The sequence below is a fragment of the Peromyscus californicus genome, unplaced genomic scaffold (genome assembly GCF_007827085.1).
Source record: "Peromyscus californicus insignis strain IS unplaced genomic scaffold, ASM782708v3 Scaffold_9__1_contigs__length_137607984, whole genome shotgun sequence".
Taxonomy (NCBI): Eukaryota; Metazoa; Chordata; class Mammalia; order Rodentia; family Cricetidae; genus Peromyscus; species Peromyscus californicus.
This window is the reverse complement of record NW_026294617.1, coordinates 94,842,614-94,864,291: the sequence shown is the minus strand read 5'-3', so window position 1 is coordinate 94,864,291 and position 21,678 is coordinate 94,842,614. Positions and strand designations below refer to the sequence as shown.

General features: G+C 41.4%; 1 protein-coding gene across 2 annotated transcripts in view; it reads right to left on the bottom strand.

The window, feature by feature from the left end:
• Plppr5 (phospholipid phosphatase related 5) overlaps positions 1-21,678 on the bottom strand; it is a 117,384-nt gene that overhangs the window by 37,085 nt on the left and 58,621 nt on the right. For both annotated transcript variants that reach the window (XM_052730231.1, XM_052730232.1), the window contains exon 3: positions 21,237-21,487. In XM_052730231.1, the coding sequence (XP_052586191.1) occupies positions 21,237-21,487 (251 nt within the window). The remainder of the gene's footprint in view (positions 1-21,236; positions 21,488-21,678) is intronic.

Here is a 21,678-nt window from a genome sequence, read left to right as displayed (position 1 = left end):
TAGGCTGTCTGTCCAATGAACTCTCAGGATCTGCTTGTGTCTGCTCAGTGCTGGGCTTATGCTTTTGTGGCAATGTGTCTCACCCACTGAGTCATCTCTGTATCTCCCAATATATGTGATCTTTGAATGAACTACAACACACGCTAAATAATTGATGGGTCGTATATAATCAGAAAACTACACATAGATTTTAAATGTTGAGATACTGTTTTAAATTTTAGAATGATAGGGAAAGACATAAATAATATCTTGTGAAGACAAATATTCCGTTGCTCTAAGGAAAGACGTGTGTCATGAAGCCCGAGTGTGCAGGCACGGTCAGTGTGAACCCTGGTGAACAAATGGTGTCAAGGCTTGCAATGGGCCACAAAATACCAATTCCACACTCATTTCAAATGTCATGGTAAGTGTTCCGTGTACCATGTCAAAGGTTGTCTTAAATTTTGAGAGCATGCTTATTTCTAACCTAATTTATAACTCCACTGGGACCTAAGCCAGGAGGAATGTGTGATGGTGAAGACTGGTTGTCAGCTTGATAGGATAGCATGATGGATGGCACCACTCTACAGGCAGGGGTCCCAGACTGAGTGGAAGAGGAAAGCCAGGCGAACATCAGCAGCATTCACATCTTTTGACTGCCTGGCTGTGGATGCGACACGAGCAACCTCATGTTCCAGATAACATGTGTTTCCTGCCATGAGGCCCGCACCCCCAAACCCTGAGCCCAGATAAGCCCAGCCTTCTCTCCTTGAGTTGCCTTTTGCCTTTGTCAGACCTTTGGTCACAGCAATAAGAAAACAAAAGCAAAGATGTTTTTTTAAGAGTCTCAAGACAGGCCCTCCTTTCCCCTTCCTCATGACATCATCACACATCCTTCCCTAGACCCACCCCTATCATGTCCTGACCTGGTTTCCAGCTCACTTCTCTCTCAGGAAGGTGGCGAGGGTGGTCTCCTGCAACTGCTTCTTCCTACTCACCAGCTTTCACCTCGAACACTAAAAAGTTCTAGAGTAATTTAGAGCAGATTACCAAAGAGGTCAAAAGACACTTCTGTCTCCTGGCACCTCACATCACACCCCCAGCCAAGTCCTGGCTATCATCCTGACCTCCTCATTTTACTATCCTGAATTTTGTCCCTAACCATTCTGAGTTATTCTTTTGTAGTGTGATCCTGTATCTCATCCTTTCTGGGAGCTTAGAGGGTAGAAGCACCTTTCCCTTTTGCCTCAGTGCTTAGCACAGTGCTTGGCTTAGTAACTAGTTGATCATGAAAATCATTTTAGATTTACTGAAGATAGATTGTGTGCCTAACTGCTTTACATGCATGATACCCAATAATGCAAATAATCCCTTGTAGTTGGTACATAACAGGGAGGCAGGTAGAACACAGAATGAGTAAGTCACTCATCCAAGGACTTAAGGCTAGTGAGGGATGGAGCATGTGCTCAAACTCAGGCTGTTTAGTGGCGAAGTCCTGCTATACAAGAAATGAGGAGTTCAGTTCAGAAGTCAGGCGCACAGCTCACCCTCAGTCTTAGGAATGGTGTCACACGGGGAATCTTCAAGTGGAGGGAGGAACAGCCCTAAGAAGAAACTGGAGGACCTGAAAATAGCTCAGTGTGACAGAGTAAAGGCTTGGTGGCTGGAGCCTGCGACTGAGTTTAGAAGGGAAAGGCAGGAAATGAGTCCAGAAGGTTAATAGTGTCAGGTTACAACAGGGTCTGTATGTCAAGTCAAGGAGTTTAGATTTTCATTAAAAAGAAAATGAGAAACTACTAAAGGGATGTGAGAAAATGACATTCAGTTTAATAAATTATTAGATTTAATTGAGAAATAATGTGTCTATATTTATGGGGTAGGATATGATATTTTGATTTATGCATACATTATAGAAAAATTCAAGGTTAATTGTCATATCAATCACTCCATCCATTTATCTTCCTTCATGTGTGTATGTGTGTGGCTACAGTTTGCTAAGAAAAAACTGTTCTGCCACTGAGCTATGTTCCCCAGTCTTTTTTCTGTTTTCTGTTTTAATACAGGGTCTCACTGGTTTGTCTTGGCTGCCTTTAAACTCACTCTATAGTTCATTGGAGATAGGAACTTGTGATCTTCACAACAGCACCCCCACAACCGAGCAGCTGGGGTCACAGGGCTGTGCTACAGGGCCTGCAGAACATTTGAAATTACCGCTTTGGCTGAAGAGATTTCAAGTGTTGGGTTATTATGCCCTGGCTGCAATTAGGAACAGAACAATTATTTAGCAGCTTGAGTTGTTGTGGGTTTTTTTTTAATGTTTAAATAGGATTGTGCTTTTGTATGCCCAGAAGTATGACCTAGATGAAGATCATGGTGAACAGTGGGGGAGGGGTAAGCATCATCACTTCTACTTCTGTTCTAGTACAAGTTCTGTAGAGTGAAGGCAATGGATGTACTAGTCCAGAAATCTCTATCCCATCCAGATGGATAATTATGCTCAGCTACACCAAGAATCAAAACATTTGATGTCCCTACCCATGCATTGCACAGTAATCCTAATGTAGTTACTAATAATACAAAACACTTAATGGATGGGTGAAATAAGCATTTGAAGACTGAGCTGGGTGTAACAAATCATCATCATGTGGCAAGAATTTTAAACAACTGAGTTAAAACAACAGGCTGTCCCTCTCGGACAGGGAGATGCTTATTTTGTCCTTCACTGTAGGGTCAGTCCTTTGCACCAATGGGCTTGAGCTAGGAATATGGAGACAGCAGAGTCTGTCTTGCTGACTCAAAGAAGCTCTCAGTCTAAGAGAAAAGAGACATGTACATAAGCAGATTCATTACTAGGCAGACACTGTGGCCAGCAGACAGCCTGGGCTATATAACAAGACCCTGTCTCAAAATAAAACAAAACATTTAAAAAAATTAATCACTAATTAAATTATATGTCTTGGGGCATAAATGATAGAGAGCGTTTGCAGAAAGTAGAAGTCACAGAGACCAATATAGATCAATAGCCTTTTCTAGGTCCTAAGCTTAAATATAATACTTGTCCTTACTGAGAGAGGGGGAGAAAGGGAGAAGAGAGGGGGAAGGGAAAGGGGGAGGCTCACTAGAGCAACTACCAATTCAGAGGAGGGAGAGCTAAGCAAAACTTCTTCTGTGGGTTCTGTTAACAAGAAGTTGAAAGATGAGGCCACAGGAAAAGTGGGGGAGGATTTCAGGCAGAGGAAACACCTTTGCAGAAAGAATCTTAAAGAGACAGTTATAAATTCATTTACCTTAAGGGCAATTCAGGTATTATAAATGAGCCCAAACCCAGTTCAAACCCAGAAACAGTCAACAGCAAAATCTCCAGCACCACGCTATGGAACTAACCAATGATGGCTGAGGCCAAGGAGACTAGCCCCGCCCCGACCCCCCCCCCCCCCCCCCCCCCCCCCCCCCAGTGGACAAAGCTGCCCTTAGTTCTCACCAGTCAACACCATGAGAGAACAGACATCAGGGTTTCCATGTCACTCATATCTCAAGAGTAAGTTGACATGAGAGTTTTGATACAAGATGTATTGATTTTCAAGATGTCTTAATACATATAATTTAAAATTGTGTTATCTACTAAACAAATCTGCTAGCTGGGCTTGGTATGCACCATTAATTCATCTCCTAAAGTGCTGACCAAGAGTGGGAGAAACTCCCTGAAGGGCTCGTGATAAGTAATTCCCTGTCATTTAATACACTCTGCAATGAATCCAGTCTCTCAGGAGGATGTAGAGGTGCCCCTGATGCCACCTTCCGTTGTTTCTCCAGTCTTACCTCCGAACTCATTCCCCAGAATCTATGCTCTTACCATGTTGAAATGCTCGCAGTTCGCACCAAGACACCCATGTACTGTTTTTCATCTCATCTCCTCACCTCACGTGTCAATTGATAGTGTCTCCTTGAAGAGACATGGTCAAACCTTAATCTCTGGAGCCTGTAAATGGCTCCTCATTTGGAAAGAAACAGCTTTGCATACGAAATTAAGGATTTCAGATGATAGCATCCTGAATTTTGGCTGGGCCTTACATCCCAGAGGAACTGAATTTGAAAGAAAAGAAGATATAGACAGCAAGAACATGCAGAAAAAGCCCCTGCATGTGGCTTTGTGGAGACAGGGTGACAGTTAGGCTAGGAAAGTATTTACTAGTTGTTCTATTGGTAGCATTTGATGTCCACCCCCAACTCCCATCTGCCCCACCCTGGGGGTGCTGGTCCCCTCAGATCAAAGACAGAGTCTGTAATGTCTCCGACCTCCTACATGCTCAACTCTTTTTTTTTTTTTTTTTTTTTTTTTTTTTTTTTGGTTTTTTGAGACAGGGTTTCTCTGTGTAGCTTTGTGCTTTTCCTGGGACTCACTTGGTAGCCCAGGCTGGCCTCGAACTCACAGAGATCCGCCTGGCTCTGCCTCCCGAGTGCTGGGATTAAAGGCGTGCGCCACCACCGCCCGGCTTCAACTCTTATTTTTTAAATTGACTAATAAATAAATGATCCAATGACCACTTCCAGTGTTTCAAAGTTAATCAATGTATACTTGTATGGTTTTATCTTTTGATTTTATTTATTATTATGTGGGTGGGGTGGGGGTGGGTGCTCATGTACCACAGACAACTTTTAGGAGTTGTTTCTTTCCTGTGCCATGTGGGTTCCAGGGATCAAACTCAGGTCACCAGTTTTGACAGCAAGCAATTTTACCTGTTCAGTCATCTCACCAACTCTAGTTTTATGACCTACTATACTACTATACTCTAATACGTGGTGTGGTCACTGTAAATTGACATAAAACGGAGTGATAGAAAAATCTATATATTAGGAGGTCTTTCAGAAGTGACTATCCAGACATTAAGATGACTAATGACAGTGAAGATGATTAAAAATGGCAATCAAGCCAGGCAGTGGTGGCGCATGCCTTTAATCCCAGCACTCGGGAGGCAGAGCCAAGCGGATCTCTGTGAGTTCGAGGCCAGGTGGTCTCCAAAGCGAGTTCCAGGAAAGGCGCAAAGCTACACAGAGAAACCCTGTCTCAAAAAACAAAACAAAACAAAAAAATGGCAATCAAGATCTGTGACTTTAAAGAAAAAGATAACAGTTACATCTTAAGAAATAATCCAGGAATTATCGAGAGACCACCAGATTAATAGGACAGCAACCAAGCAACAGTCTACCAGCCAAGAAGTAAACAAACAAAAATAAAAGTTGTATCTGGCTCAATTTTGGGATGCCTGTGTAAGCATTAGACCCTTGACTTGCATTGATACTTACATTTGTACATTATATAATTTAGGAAATAAAAGGAACTTTACAGAAAATTCACTTGTTTCTAAACCATATTCCAAGATTGCTCTGAAATTTATAGAGGGGTCTTAGAGCCTCTGGGCATGCAGACAGTTGGGTATAGCCAGGACTGTATGTCACTATAGGACTGGCTACACCACTGGGAGAGCCAAGTCCACAGTGACAACAAGGGACACCAGGCCAAAACTCATTAAGGAATAAAGGAAAATGTGGGCAGCACGGTAAATCCAGCCTGAGTGCCTCTGAGCACGGGCCCCAAGTGAGTCCAGGTTATACACATGTTGAGCTGGCTCTGGGTGTCACGAGTTCCACTTCAGAAAGCTACTTGAACAATGACAAAGAATGAACATATACACCTGGCCCAAGTAGATAATATGTAGTATAATTTTTACTAGTAACACAATCTAGCAATGATGGGACCTCAACTAAGGCTGTACAAATGGGAATGACATTTATCACCCCAAAGGGATGTTTCATTGAACTGTTTACCCTTACTATTTAATTTAGTCTGTTTTAAATATATTTGAAATAATACCGAAGTTCTAGGCTGAACTACTACTGAGCTTTGTGAAATAAATTAAAGGTGTCCAGTAAGAAAATGATGTTGGATAAGGCCAAGTGAAAGGCCCCTGCAGGTCTGTTAAAAATAAACCAGCTGAATGAATGGTGTCATCATAAATCAAACCTAATAGCAAGGGGTATGCAGAAGCCATTAAGAACTCTTACACATAAGAAAAATTCATGTGTATGCGTGGTGTATGTGTGTGGGGAGGGGACATTTTCATGACTTTTGTCTAATGGGCTCACTGAGATCTCGTGCTCAATCCTTTCTAAGAAGCCAGCATCACTAGAACTCTGTAGGAGGCCATGGCTTTGTGAGTGGCAAAGGACTGTGTTGGGAAGAACTGAAATTCCACTTGGGTAACTGCAGAAATATTTGCCACCCAAACAAAGGGTCCAAGCCAAGGAACTTTGAATTTTACACTGTGTGCACCTTAGATTGTGTCATTTAGTTTAGTGACTGCATGGGGCAGGCCGTGGGATGGGGCTACTCAGGGAGTATACTTGGAGAGCATGCTGGGTTTCAATCCTGACCCCAGTGTATACTGGCTATATGACTTGGGGTCAATTATTAATTTACTCTGAGCCTCAGTTTTCCCATCTTTAATTTAGGATTTATGGTAGCACTCTAGTTTGGGTTACTGTTACTGTGATGAAACACTGGCCAAAAGGAACTTAGGCAGGAAAAGGTTTATCTCATTTTAAAAATCCTAGGTCACAATCCATCACTGAGGGATGTCAAGGCAATAGGTCAAGGCAGGAACCTTGAAGCAGGAACTTAAATGGCAGTGGATGAGTGCAGCTTGTTGGCTTGCTAGCCCCAGCTTCCTCAGCTGCCTTCCTTCTAGAGCCTAGGTCCGTTTGCCTAGGCATGACACCACTCATAATGGGCTGGGCTATTTTAGATCAAGTTAGCAACAGAGTATATGCTTTCAGGACATGCCTACATGCAAATCTGATGGAGGCAATTTTCAGTTGAAATGTCTTCTTTCCTGGCTTGTCTAGGTTTGTGTGAGGTTGACAAAAACTGTGCCAAATAGGATGTATGGCATGGGGCTATAACTATTAAATAAGAAAATCCATGTCCATAGCTCTGCCATACATAGTATAAGGGAGTTACTTATTTTTCAACTGATCATACAAATATGGCATATTCTTTTTAAGGAAAATTTAAAATCAAAAAGTGGCAAGTATTAGGTCTTTTTGGAGTATAAAACGATCATACTGAATTTGGCTGCTAAAGAGTCCAAAGCTGAGCACTACAGAATCCTGGGGACATGACCAAGAGAACCCACACAGTCAGCCAGGATCACAGTCCCACAAGCCAGTATCTCTAAATCCAATTCAGAGTCATCCATGTCCTCAAGCACTACAGGGTACCTAGGCTTGTCCTTGGGATGGGCCTACATCCCCCTCAGGCAGGATCTACAACCATGAGATTGAAAATGCTCTCAGATGAAGTTAAAGAGATGAAACTGTTTCGCAGGCAGATGTTGGGGGCTGTGCATCAATGCCAAGGTGCATTGCCTTTATGTCTCATGGCTCTGATAGAATTGGCAGGAAAATTCAAGTGTTTGATTTATTTAAGGACCAGAGGCTATTTATTCAGAACCATTGATCCAGGGCTTCATGCAGGCATGGCCTCCTAAATCATGAATAGTTTCTTTTCTGTATCAGTACACTTTGAGATGATAGATATATTAGAGGACAAGGCCAGTGCAGCTATTTAAAACTCACTGTTCCAAATAATAAGCACTTAATAGATGGTTGCAGTTGTTTGAGCCAATCAACTTACTTTCCTATGTCTGGAGTATTTTTATGCCATGATTAGCATCAAGGTAGCTGTGGAATAACGTTCTGTAGCCTTGGGAAATTTATAATTTATGTGAGGTAAGAATATACAAATAGCTACAAAATAAGGCTAATCTTAAACTTTTAAGTGCTAAATTATACAGGCATCTGGAGATTAGAACTTACACAGGGGCATGCTATGAGAAGGATCCATCCCAAGTGCAGATAATGAATGTTTGCAAAAATAAAACCTACCAAATGTCTTCCTGGTCTTTATTATTGCCATGCACTCAACATTCTAAATGTTACCAGGATCTTATAGTCAGCAAGACCCAATTGTTGTATCACTATGGGAAATTGAGGCAGGTGGACAGTTCATGTGTAGTCAGCCTTAGCCTTCATTTCTCCCAGCTGGGACGAACAGGGAGATAAACAATTTTCAGTTGATTCTACACACTGACGATGGAATCCTGTTACTCTTAACTCTGCCTTTAAGTCTTTCCAGTAGAAAGCAGAAACAGTGTAAACATGACCAAACCACACTGTGCCTTTTTCAATTATCTGACCTACAGAGTCTGTGAGTATGTAAATGGTTGTTCTCTGTCAGCTTTGAGGTGATTAGTTATGGGGTGATATTAAGTGAAATGTTGCTTTAGGGTGAAATAATTATTGTACTTTTTCCTGAGTGTTAATATATGTAGGTTTCAATGAGCACATTTAATTCCATAATTGTGAATACATACTGTATTGTACCTGGAAGTTAATTCAAAGAGTGCCCAGCCATCCATTTACTCCTGGCATGCAGACTCGGCTATTCAGATCTGTCTGGAAAGCAGGTTGGTAAAAAGGCTGGGTATCTTCCAAGTGCTTTACAGCAACATTTAATGTCCCCAGGCCCCAGAGTGTTCCATTTAAATGGCAGGTTTGATTGGAGGCAAAGCATCAGTGTGTTAGCATGACAATCAAAGATGAAAAGAGACAATTTGTGTATTTCAGTCCTTCCAATCTGTGTGACTCCTTCGAGTACTTAGTTACAGTTAAAATCTAAAACAGTGAAAAAATATGAATACACAGTATAACATATTGTGTTGGACAAGTGCAAATTTCAGTTCATATGTGAAATAACGTACTGATTTTCTTTCAGATTTAAATACATTTGCATTTTCATATAATCATAACATTTATTCCATTTTTATTTAATACTTTAATTTAAAAATGCCTTAAATAGACATTTTACATGTGACATGACAGTAGGCATGAGTGTATATATATGTTTCTGCCTGGGTGTGAATGTTTGTGTGCCAGAGATCCACATTTAATGTCTTCCTCTATCACTCTCCTTCTTATTTTTTGAGACAGAGTCTCTCATCAAACTTCCAGCTTGGCAATTTGGCGACACTGGCCATCCAATGAGCTCCAGGGCCTTTGCTCCCACAGGTCTGAGATTACAGCTAGATGCTGCTGCCTGGATGCTGGATTACAGTTGGATGCTGCTGCCTAGGTGCTGGATTACAGTTGGATGCTGCTGCCTGGATGCTGGATTATAGTTGGATGCTGCTGACCTGGATGCTGGATTACAGTTGGATGCTGCTGACCTGGATGCTGGATTACAGTTGGATGCTGCTGACCTGGATGCTGGATTACAGTTGGATGCTGCTGACCTGGATACTGGATTACAGTTGGATGCTGCTGCCTGGATGTTGAGGACTGAGCTCAGGTCCTCATGCTTACCCTCTGAGTAATTCCCTGGTCCCATTTTTATTTTTATGTGTCCTTGATTTTAAAGCTAATTAATTATTTAATTAGTTTAATTAATTAATAAGCAATAATTAATATCATCACATGACTTATTTAAAAATAGTTTTTACATAAAAGGAATGCTAAAAATGACTTGTTTTTTCATGTCAAATATGGTAGGTATACCACCAAGAACAGAAAGATTAGTTTCAGTCAAATGAGATAAATCTCCAAAAGGAAACTTATTGATGGAGAATAAAATTTTCTTCGTAACACAGCATCTTGTTGGGATTAGAAAATTCCTTTCATACACACCTTCTAGATGGGAAGCAACTAGCTGTCACCAAAGCAAAAGTCACCAAAGCAAAAGGATATGGCCTTCCTCAGTGCCCTGGCTGACAGGCTACTGGCACATAATTTACACCCAGTTGTTACTGTGGCTGACATGGAGCAGATACAGAGAAGCATCCACTTCCCTGGCAGGCCTGATGGCCGCAGAGCAGGAAGAGGCATTGACTTATGGGTAGCAGTGGTACCAGAGTTGTACGGTCACAGCAACCTCATCTCACTTTTCTTGTGAGTTGATTCTTGCTGGCCTCTATCTAGGTTTTAGTGGTTCCTACTCATCCCTCGAGCCTCATATCTCAGCTTGTCCTTTTACATCGTTTTGCCTGCCTCAGCCTGCCTCACTCTCAATCATTTGTAATGCACAACACTGACCAGAACATAAAGTTGAATGGCATTTTGGCAGAGTATGAAGGCAATAGAAATATTAGGCTGAGTGAATCTGAAAATAAGAGGATAAAAATAAAAAAAAATACTATGCTTAGCAAATGGTAGAAATCTCCATACCCAGAAGAGAATTCACATCAATTAAGAAATGAGCTCCTAAAAGGGGCAACCATGATATAAGGGAGGTGCCTAGTCAGTCCTAGCAGTCAGAACAAAATGCCAAAGATTAGGTGGCATAAACAACAGAAATAGTTTTTACAACTCAGGAATTTGGGAAGTCTAATATCCGTGATCAGGTTCTAGAGATGATATTCTTGATCTGAAGATGACCAGAGTATTGCCATATCCTTTTGAGGTACAAAGAGATAGAAAGGGAGCATTCTGGTACCTCTTCTTATAAAGGCATTGATTCCATCTTGAAGGTCTACCTTCATGACCTCATCTAATTTCAATCACCTTCAAAGGCTCTATCTGGAAATATCATCACATTGTGGGTTAGAACAGCAACATAGGAATCAGGAAGAGGAGAGAGGAAACAATCTACATTGCAGGAAGGTTTTTTTTTTTAAGCCTTAACTAGATTTTTAAAAAAGGCCTTGGATGCATCATATAAGATTGTGAGGGGGTGTTAGGGGGCAGCTACAAAAAAGTTTCTATGCAAACAGGGATGTGCTTAAAATTCATGCTACTCCAGTTACCTAGTGTGGGGTAGATGGGTGGGGAAAAGCTATATTAAGAATCTGTCTTAACAAGCACCCAGAACTGTCAAGGCCAGCAATACAAAGGCACTGAATTAAAGCAGTAGGCGCACATAGGGGAAAAGGGAAAAGTCTGGATTCCAGAGATAGATCAAAGGTGGAAGCAACAGAATTAGTCAGCCATCTGGATGGAGGGGTGTGGGAGAAGGAGGAGTTGAAAAGGACTCAGATCTCAGAGCTGGATAATTGGAAGGGGAGGAATGCCAATCACCAAGACAGAAGACACACAGATAGCTGACTTGGAGCAGTGGCAGGGTTGACTCTGGTTTGGGAAATTTTAGGTAGAAGGAGGTGGTGGGACATTTCCTAAACTGATATTTTTAGAAATAAAGACTAGAGTTCAGTAAAGAGATAAGGGCTAATCAAAGACTTTGGGGGTTCACTAGAAAAGGCATCAAGGTGGAAAGGGATGAGATTACTCTTGGAAAAGGTCAAGAATCTGTTCTCTGAGGCAGGTAGATGGTTTCCTGACACTTCAGTAAGGCATTCGGATGGGAGAGGAAACACATTTGGAGACTATAGTGTTTTAAATGCCTTAAAATGGGGGAAACTGAGATGCAAAGCCCCTGTGTACCTAAGTATAAGAAAGGAGAGGTGAGTTCACAGAAAACAAAGCTGAGGCCAACCATCCTTCAGAATGAGCTTCATTAGGAGAGAGCCCCATGACCATGCAAGGAGCTGAGGTCTGGCCTTGAGATGGGACAGCAATTAGGAAGGCTAGAGCATCCTATCAGAAACACCATGACAGGTGCCTGAAGGCAAAGAGTGGCTGCCTTTTAAAACCTGGAGAGGCACTTCATCATGAGAGATAGCTTAAAGTGAGAGAGAGAGAGAGAGAGAGAGAGAGAGAGAGAGAGAGAGAGAGAGAGCATGAAAATAACCAAAGGGAGGGGGAATGATACACAGGACCACAGGACAGCCGTGATCTAACTTGATCATGAAGTGGAAGTATAAGTTTGCCTTTCTAGAACTTTCTTTATAGATAGATACTTACTGAAATGAATGGGAAGTTAACTGTGTGATTGTTAGTTTTTGTTTTGATGGAGGGGGTTTTAGAGAGACATGTTTCTCTGCATTGTCCATAATCTAACACTGTTAATTCCCTATGTAGAGGAAGAAAACAGTAAACACGCTGTGTGAAAAGTTCTCTGCACTGTAAGCACTCGGTAATAATAATAATTTTTACGTCCTAGATTGCTATACTATTGTAGAGGAACTTCGACTTTTTATTTGAAGTCCTTCATTCCTCTTCCAAGATTTTTCTAAAAATGGCATAAACAAATAGCTCACAGTAGACTGTTTTCATAAGAACACATCTTAGAAAGTAATAAAGAGCAGTAGTAACAAGAAATTACCTTCAATCAAACTATATTTTTGGTTCAGTTTGATGGCTGAAATAAAAGTCCTGTAAGCTGTCCCTGGATATTAACCCCACTTACATCCACTTACACGCAAATATGTTTGCTGCAAGGATGAGCTTAGAAGATTGGCCTTCATGCTGGGAATTTCTTGCTGGGCAATACCTTATAAAGTACCCGGAAGAAAGCTGCACGAGCTTTCAAGTAAACTAGTTGGGGGACAGAAGTTGGAAATCAATCAGGAGAGCTGGATTCTAACATGGCTGATGGGTTTGGTGCTAGAACATTTAGCCACTCTCCCAGCTACATGACTGCACATGCGCTGTCCAGTAGTCAGGCAAGATGCTTAGTCATCCCAAGTCCTTATGTCCTGCTAATCCGTGCCCTGTATGATCATGTAATTTGCACACGGCGTGACCATGTAATCTATACCCATGCGTGGCATAGCTACATAAGCCCATATGCGCATGTGCAGGCAGAATCGATAAAAACGGTTCCCACTTATCCCTCTGCCCTTTTTTCCTGCACGATCATTCCCTTAGGCCTAAGCACATCCCTTCTGTTCCCTTCCCTTAATGAAGTCTTATAGTGGGTTTTGTTGTACCTCTTGGCTTATCTCACATGGTAAACAGCGCCGCATAATGAATAATATTGCACCGCTTAATAAATAACATTTGGCCCTTTAAGAACACCAAGGTGCACTCTGGGTGCTGCTCCAAGTGCTGGCCTAACTTCCCGTTCCTGGGTTCTAGGAAGAGTGTTCAAGAATGTGTAGCGGCTCCAGCTCTGCTCTCAGCCTGTGGTGGCTCCGGTTCTTGGCAGCTTATTCGATTCCTAGCTCATTTCACCTCCTAGAAACAAGGAAGCTCACTTCATACTCTTTGAACCTGGTCTGGTGAGCAATAGTGATCTCGGTGTCCGGGAAGCTGGATGAATCCAAATCTTCGTTGTCTGAAATCCTGTGACCATCTTCTCTGCCATTTTTTAACTTTAGCAGGAGTTTAGCTCAGTGTAGAGAGAGATGCCTGGTGCCTTCTCATATGCAGTGTGCCTGTGTGAAATTGGGCCAAAGGTAATCATGAGAAGTGCTGCTTCTCATCCAAGTCGTTTTCTAGCTACATATTGCCCATTAACTGGAGTCATGGGGTTTCACTACAAGCCTTTTCTGGTTTATTACTCTCTCTACTGTTTAAATCTTATAATTCTACCAACACACCCAGGCCCCACAAGGCCCTGTTTTCTTTGTTTCTTGGTCCTTGCCTTTGATTTGAGTGCTCTTCCTCCATGTTTCTTTTCAAATTTCCAAACCACAAGACCCAAGTGCGTCTTATGTCTGAGGCATCCACACTGCTGCCTGCCAACAGTGGATAAAATGTGGCATTCACTGTCACTGCCAGACAGATTGGCCAGTGTACTGCCACTATCACTTTATTACATACCATCCTCAGGGCAGACTTATCTTCTACGTATTATGAGCACACCTACCATCTAAGATGCTTCTAAAGAGCCAGAATGTCCTAAATTCTCTGAAAACTAGAAAGAAAGAGAGAGAGAAGGAGAGAGAAAGACAGAGAGAGACAAAAAGAAAGGAAATAACTTGAAGATTTTTAGGTTCAATAAAACTTTTAATACTTAATACGTTTTTTTCAACTGGGCAGTGGTGATGCACACCTTTATTCCCAGCACTTGGGAGGCAGAGGCAGGTGGATCTCTGGGAATCTTGTTCCAGGCTTACTGTGGGATAATGTTTCTGTACAGTGGTTTAATAAAACACTGATTGGCCAGTAGCCAGGCAGGAAGTATAGGTGGAATAAGCAGACAAGGAGAATTCTGAGAAGAGGAAGGCTGAGTCAGGAGATGTCAACCCACCATCCAGGGAGCAGCATGTAATAGCACACAGGTAAAGCCACGGAACATGTGGTGACATATAGATGAACAGAAATGGGCTGAGTTTAAATGCAAAAGCTAGTCAGTAGTAAGCCTGAGCTAATGGCTGAGCAGTTTTAATTAATATAAGCCTTTGTGTGTTTACTTGAGTCTGAGCGGCTCCAGACCAGGTGGGACACAGGAAAACTTTCAGCTACACAGCCTGGTCCATAAAGTGAGTTCCAGGTTAGGCAGAGATACACAGAGAAACTCTGTCTCAAAAAAACAAAAGAAAACAAACAAACAATGTACTTTTTTCATAGTAATGCTGTCATAAAATGTAATTTTTAAGATTTATAGGGTGAAAGTATCCCAGGGAGGCATAGTGCCCAGTGCCCACAAAGTCACAATACAGCCCGCACTACTTTACACTGTTTTGGGCTGGTAAGACCTCCTTTCCTAAGGAGACTGTGCAGCTTGCTGCAGTCCCACATCAATCTGTTAACGCCTAAGAAAGCCCAACGTATGAATGCCTATGACATACATACTTTTCAATATTTGACAAAAGGGTAGTGAACACTGTATTCACCGATAATAAGCCCACATGTACTAAAATGTCAATGCTCTTTACTTCAGCCAGAAATAAGTCAGCTGGCAGCACTGGAGAGCTCAGACTGCTCAGAGGTTCTGATACACCGTTGAAAATACAGAGACTTCTGGGATATGACTGAAAAGCCAGATAGAATTAAAAACCCACATGTCAGTCACAGAACATGCAAATATAGGTCTTATTTCTAGAAGCCAGGTAAAACAAAAATATGCAGAAAAAAAATATGCAATACGTATGTGTCTTTAATCATTTGCTTAAGGGTCTATCACCATCCCACTCACCTATTTTTGTAATTTTATGCGTGCAATTTCAAAACAGCATCATTATATTTTATTGTTATGAATAACTGCTTAATGCCTGTGCCCAAGGTAGTGTGAAAGATTGTGTATTAGATAGGAAATTTTAAAACACTGAGTTCCAGGAAGAGAGTGAGGAAAGGGAAGCAGTGTGACTGGAGGGGTTCCTGAGAGCAAAGGCATTGGAACACAGAGGATATTTCACAGATGGCCTTGGTCTCTTCTCTCACCACACACAATAACACTTAGCTGAAAGCTGACAAGCAAAGTGCCAGTGGACTAGTAATGGCAGTTACGGCACCAGTCATCAAAGTCATGGGATAGCTGTTGAATTGACTGTGTGCCAAGAAACATTTTTTTATGTGTGTCTAAGTAGACACTTGATCAAATCTGAAGCCCAGGGTCCTTAGACATTTTAAGATTAAGTTACTCTTAGGCATGGAAGTGTAGAGGACAGCTTGGTGATGGCAGCTGACTCTCACTGGACAAAGAAGACAGAATGGGAGCCCAGGGTGTGTCTCTAATGCACCTTATGTTCCAATTTAAATGTGATTTCAGATCTATCTTAGGAAACACATGGGGTGTGTTCTTCTAAGCCTCTCTCAGCATCACGTGATTTGTAGCCAGTATGCATGGAACCCTGAGATCACTATAAAAATGACTGTACAGGAAGTAAGGGAAGGAGTGTGCCAACGATTGGCCACAGACACCAAAGGCCGAGGAAAAGCAGTATTCCTCCTTCCACTGTTTGGGGAAAAAGGTTGGTAAATTATGTAATGACCACAGATTCCTCCTATGGCATTATACCCATCTTTTATAGTCTAATTGGCTGACTCTTCCATCTACAGGATGCCTGTGATTTGCCTGGATAGATAAGATAGAACACCAAGATGGAATGCCGAGGGAATCAGGAGCGTAAGTCTCTGGATGCCTTAAAGCTTGGGGCTTCGACCTTTTGGAAGGCTGTTCTGAGACACAATCTAGCTAGTTGGCCTACAGAAAGACCTCTTAAGAATGAGAGAAGCCCAGTTATTCTAGCTGTACCAACTGAGGCAAACTCCCAACTGACTGGTGAGCTGAACCAAACCCAGGAGAGACACGCTGACTCCCTTATAGCTTTAGAGTGGATCAACCTGGGGCACTACACAATGGGAACCAAGGCCCACAGGTGTAGTGACTCTGGCTTATAATTACTCATTTTTAAGTTCTTAAGAATCTATTTCCTGTGTGCAGGTGTATTGCCTGCATTAACGTCTGTGCTCCATGTGCATGCCTCATGCCTGCAGAGGCCAGAAGAGGGCATCAGGATTCTCTGGAACTGGAGTTACAGATGTTTGTGAGCCACCATGTGGGGGCTGAGAACCAAACCTGGTTCCTCTGCAAGAGCAGCCAATGCTCTTAACCACTGAACCATCTTTCCAACACATGTATTCTTAGTATTTTTTTATTGTGAGAAAAATTAATGTCAGAATTGGAATGACCAAAAGACATGAGGGTATGCTTTTCTGTTTTAAAGTTTTATGGGATTAACTGAAATTTCCAAAGTGATTTTTTATTCTCAACTTTGAAAGACTTTTTTCCTTCCTTTTAATTTGAAAACTCATTTTCCAATGTATATTTAAAAAAACACAAAGCTAAATTTAAATATTATTCTAATATGATTTAACACTGTTTTAGAAATTTGAGAGTTGAGGGTTAAATAACTTTTAGATTATCCCTGCAACCAGGAAAACTAATAGCATTTGTAAAAATAGGATTAGGGATTTTTTTCCCGTTAAATTCTTAGTAAAGCAAAAAAAAAAATCTGCAATCAAATTATCCCCAAAGCCTTAATTAAAGTCAGATCCTTAGGGAGAGTTCAAATTCTTTGGGTTTATGCTAAGCCACACAGAGAAGCACCAAACAAATATTTCTCAGTTCATTTTCAAATACTTCATACTGGCATCTCTTTATTCTTATGAGTTCACATGTTTATGACCTAACATTAAATAAACATATCTCTACACACCAGCACGAGATCATTTCCATAAAGAATACTGTTTGTGAGGCATTCTTTCCTATATACTCACTTATCAAAATTCCAGCAAACATTCCATGAGACAGAATTAGTTTGAAACACCCAGCCTTTCCATTATGAAGTTTTCCCCAAGGTGTCACTAGTGAATCTGGGGCAAAATACATTTGTATATAAGTTCAGATATAACAGTAAAAGCTGACTGGAAATCCTGTATTTGCAGCAGAAGTTATATTCAGAGTTGCCATAGCAGCCACCCACGTTCTCTCACACACAAAGAGGTGGTGAGGAAAGAGAAGAAAGCGGTTAGCACAGAACAGAATCTATTGTTGAAAAGACAGAGGTACCCATCAATGTAATTACAAGCAGGGATCCTAACTCTTAGTCTGAACAGCATTTAATGATAGAAGCTTCCTTTGCACTGGGCTGCTCTCTAATCTCATCACCATCTGTACCCTCAGCTTTAAACTGTACTGGATGGTGAAACAATGTAGGAGGAAGGGGGATTTTGACTACACATGAACACATAAGAGCTAGCAAAATTTACTGTTTGGTTCAATAGATCTGAACAAAGTACATCACTTTCTCAGTATCTACAACTATAAATGGGTAGAGTGAGTACATACAGCTACAAAATGTTATATACTTTCAAAAAACTATTACACATAATGAATTATTAAATATGAATAAAAATGAGTAGATGTTAACATTTATTAACATTAAAAATAAGTTAAGTAATAAGTGAGTAAAAGTGAAGCCCGAACCACAGTAAGTGCTCAATAAATGTATGTTAAAGTCATTATAATTAATTATTATTTATACAGTATTTGTCTCTATTATGCCTAGAACAGTGAAGTGTACAAAGCATGAGTTTCCAAAAGAAATGCTTGCAGGTGGTCAACAGAATAGTGGTAAGATAAAACGGGAAGGATTCTTCTAGAACACAAGAGACCAGTGAGCTGTCCCATAGCAATGTCTTTGAAGGACTATTCCGGATACTAAAAAGGCTAAGTATTTTATTCTAGTTGCATATTCATCGCCATTGACAAAGACTGGATACACAGCAAAATCTAACATCCATTGGTACTAAAGGAGAGTACAGTATCTGGCTCCAGAAAGCACTGTGCAATTTCCCTTTCAGCATTTATTTGATCACATATTCATGTGCAGATATATTTAGAGTCCCTACACAGATACAAAAAGTCAACATCAGATTTAGACGAAGGCATAGATGAAAACTGCCTTATGCCTTCTGATTCACTCATTTAAAATCTTCCCTGTACGGCTGAGTGCTGCAGATTCTAGCCGAGGAGATGCCTGTAGTCAAGCAACTTGGTGAATAGGAAAGAATGTGTGTTAGCACATTCCATTAATGGTGAGCGCTACCTTACAATGTATAGGAGCACACAAAGCTGATAGACTAAAGAAAGTGAAGAATTTGAGGAACATACAGATTTCGGGGGGCAGAGTGAGAAGGCAAGAAGGGAATTGTAGCAAACATTTCACAGCAGTCAGCAGGAAGTGGCGACAAAATGATAGGAAAAGCTTCCCTCCCAGAATGCTAAACAAATTTTCTTGATGGGAAGTTTTTTAAAGACCAGGCAGTGAGGGATGCAATTATCATGGTTTATAAGCTTTAGAAAGCCTCAGTTCAGACATTTGAAATGCTAAGGTGAGCTGATTGCCAAATATTCGCAACCAGCTTAGACTGTATAGTGAATGCTAGACCAATCTGCACAGCAAGCAACAACCCTATCTTTTTTTTTTTTTTAATTTATTTTGCAATACAATTCAGTTCTACATATCAGCCACGGATTCCCTTGTTCTCCCCCCTCCCGTCCCCCTCACCTTCCCCCCAACCCCCCCCATTCCCATCTCCTCCAGGGCAAAGCCTTCCCCACAGACTGAGGTCAACCTGGTAGACTCAGTCCAGGTAGGTCTAGTCCCCTCCTCCCAGGCCGAGCCAAACAATCCTGCATAGGCCCCAGGTTTCAAACAGCCAACTCATGCAATGAGCACAAGATCTGGTCCCACTGCCTGGATGCCTCCCAAACAGATCAAGCCAATCAACTGTCTCACCCATTCGGAGGGCCTGATCCAGTGGGGACCCCTCAGCCATTGGTTCATAGTTCATGTGTTTCCATTCATTTGGCTATTTGTCCCTGTGCTTTATCCAACCTTGGTCTCAACAATTCTTGCTCATATAAACCCTCCTCATTCTCGCTAATTGGACTCCCAGAGATCCACCCGGGGCCTAGTCATGGATCTCTGCATCCAGATCCCTCAGTAGTTGGATGAGGTTTCTAGCACAACAATTAGGGTGTTTGGCCATCCCATCACCAGAGTAGGTCAGTTCGGGCTGTCTCTCGACCATTGCCAGCAGTCTGTTGTGTGGGTATCTTTGTGGATTTCTGTGGGCCTCTCTAGCACTTTGCTTCTTCCTATTCTCATGTGGTCTTCATTTACCATGGTCTCCTATTCCTTGTTCTCCCTCTCTGTTGTTGATCCAGCTGGGATCTCCCACTCCCCCAAGCTCTCTTTCCCTCAACCCTCGCCTTTCATTACCCCCACTCATGTCCAGGCTGTTCATGTAGATCTCATTCCATTTCTCTGTCATTGGGCGATCCCTGTGTCTTTCTTGGGGTCCTGTTTTCCAGGTAGCCTCCCTGGTGATGTGAGTAGCAGACAAGTCATCCTTGTTTCATGTCTAGTATCCTGCTATGTATGAGTGAGTACATACCATGTTTGTCTTTCTGAGTCTGGGTTACCTCACTCAGGATGATTTTTTCTAGATCCATCCATTTGTCTGCAAACCTCATGATGCCATTGTTTTTCTCTGCTGAGTAGTATTCCATTGTGTATATGTACCACATTTTGTTTATCCATTCTTCAGTTGAAGGGCATCTGGGTTGTTTCCATGTTCTGGCTATTACAAACAATGCTGATATGAACATAGCTGAACAAGTGCTCTTATGGTGTGAACAACCCTATCTTAAAAAAAAAAAAAATGAACTACGGCAATCTAAAACTCTTAAAATCTGTACTCTGTGACCTCTGGATTTCTCTTGCACTGGAAGTGTTATGAACACTGGGACATTTTTTTCTCATAAACTTTTCTTCTACTAAGTAATCTTTATTTCCGGTCTTAGAGAGACATATCACTGGGTAACACTCAAGACTCTTCTCTGCTTTTAGCAGTAGCCTGCCATGATTGCATTAGAAACCCTTCCATCATCAAAGAGCTTCTGGAGTATAAAAATAATTCCGAGTTTTTCTAAGTCATTAGAAATCATTGAATTTGGTTTCAGGCTGGGCCAGATTTTTAGTTTTTATTTTTTACAACCCTTTTTTTCTTGATAAGTTGAAATCAGAAAGGAGTCGATTTTGGAACCAGTGAGAAGAAACCCCAAAGACATCTACATCCTCTATGCTTCTCACCATAGTTGATGGACAAGCCCACAGAGTTGAACGAGTCGGAAGTTGAACCCCACATCTGCACACCTCCTGGTAAAGCCGAGATAACTGATGGCATGCATGTTGGGGTGAAGAACTACCAGCCAAGGTTGCCCCTTGCTCCATCTCTGCTGTCAGTAACACAACCAGCTGTGATGACTCATCCCCACTTCAAGGTCTCAGGATGCCTATACTCAGAAACTGGCTCCTATCACCAAAATGATGGCAAATACTCAAGAATAAAAGGAAACCATAATTTCTAAAGATATTTTTGGTTAATTCTATGAAGAAATATCAAAACACCAATTGAGACATTATGATGGTAGCTACCAATAACAAAAGAGCTTTCTAAAATAAGAGTTCCTTCTCTCTCTCGGCACAAAGCAATCTGAGAGCTTGAGTAGGCAGCCAGGAGCCCAGACAGTTCTCTAAATTATACTATTAGAATGTAGTGGGGAGCACTAAAGAACAATTTTTTCCATTAAGTCTTATTTAATATGAAGGCAAATATATTTACAAACAGAAATTCCAATTGCAATTATTTTATGTAATCAGCTACCCACACATGACCTCAAGAGAGCCAGTTATTCACAGTACAACCAGCCATTTTTAGAAATAAATGGAACGGTCAAAAGAAAATATTAATTTTCCATATACAACTCTCATTATGGTGCAGAAAAGAATTTCACACTTGGAAAAGGGAAAAGATATCCCTGGGACTATGCATTGTTGATCGTGACTTACTGTCAGATACATGGCAGCATAGACACTGAGAGCGGCTTCTTTGGATGGGAAGGTTTTCCTTGCTCGCATGATGAGATCTGGGTTGCCTGTGCACGCCTCCTCCCCACTGATGAACTGTGTGTACTGTTGGCACCCAAGGGCTGTGTAGTTGGGCTTACACAAGGCCAGAAAGTGTGGAGCCAAGTTGCCTGTAACCACTTGCCCAGCATTTACAAAGATATCTGTAGCAAACAGTCCAAACGTATAAATTCCTGGGGAAGGAAGAAAACAAACGATGTTAGCTTTCTTCTTCTTTAAAAAAAAAATGTATTCTATAACAATCCAATATGGAAATATTTTAGAAACTCTAACGCATTCCATACATGCATGTATTCAGTTCCTTTCATTTTACCTCTCCCCAGTTTTCTTCTTTGGCTTTCTGGAGTAGTTAAGGGTGTTAAAT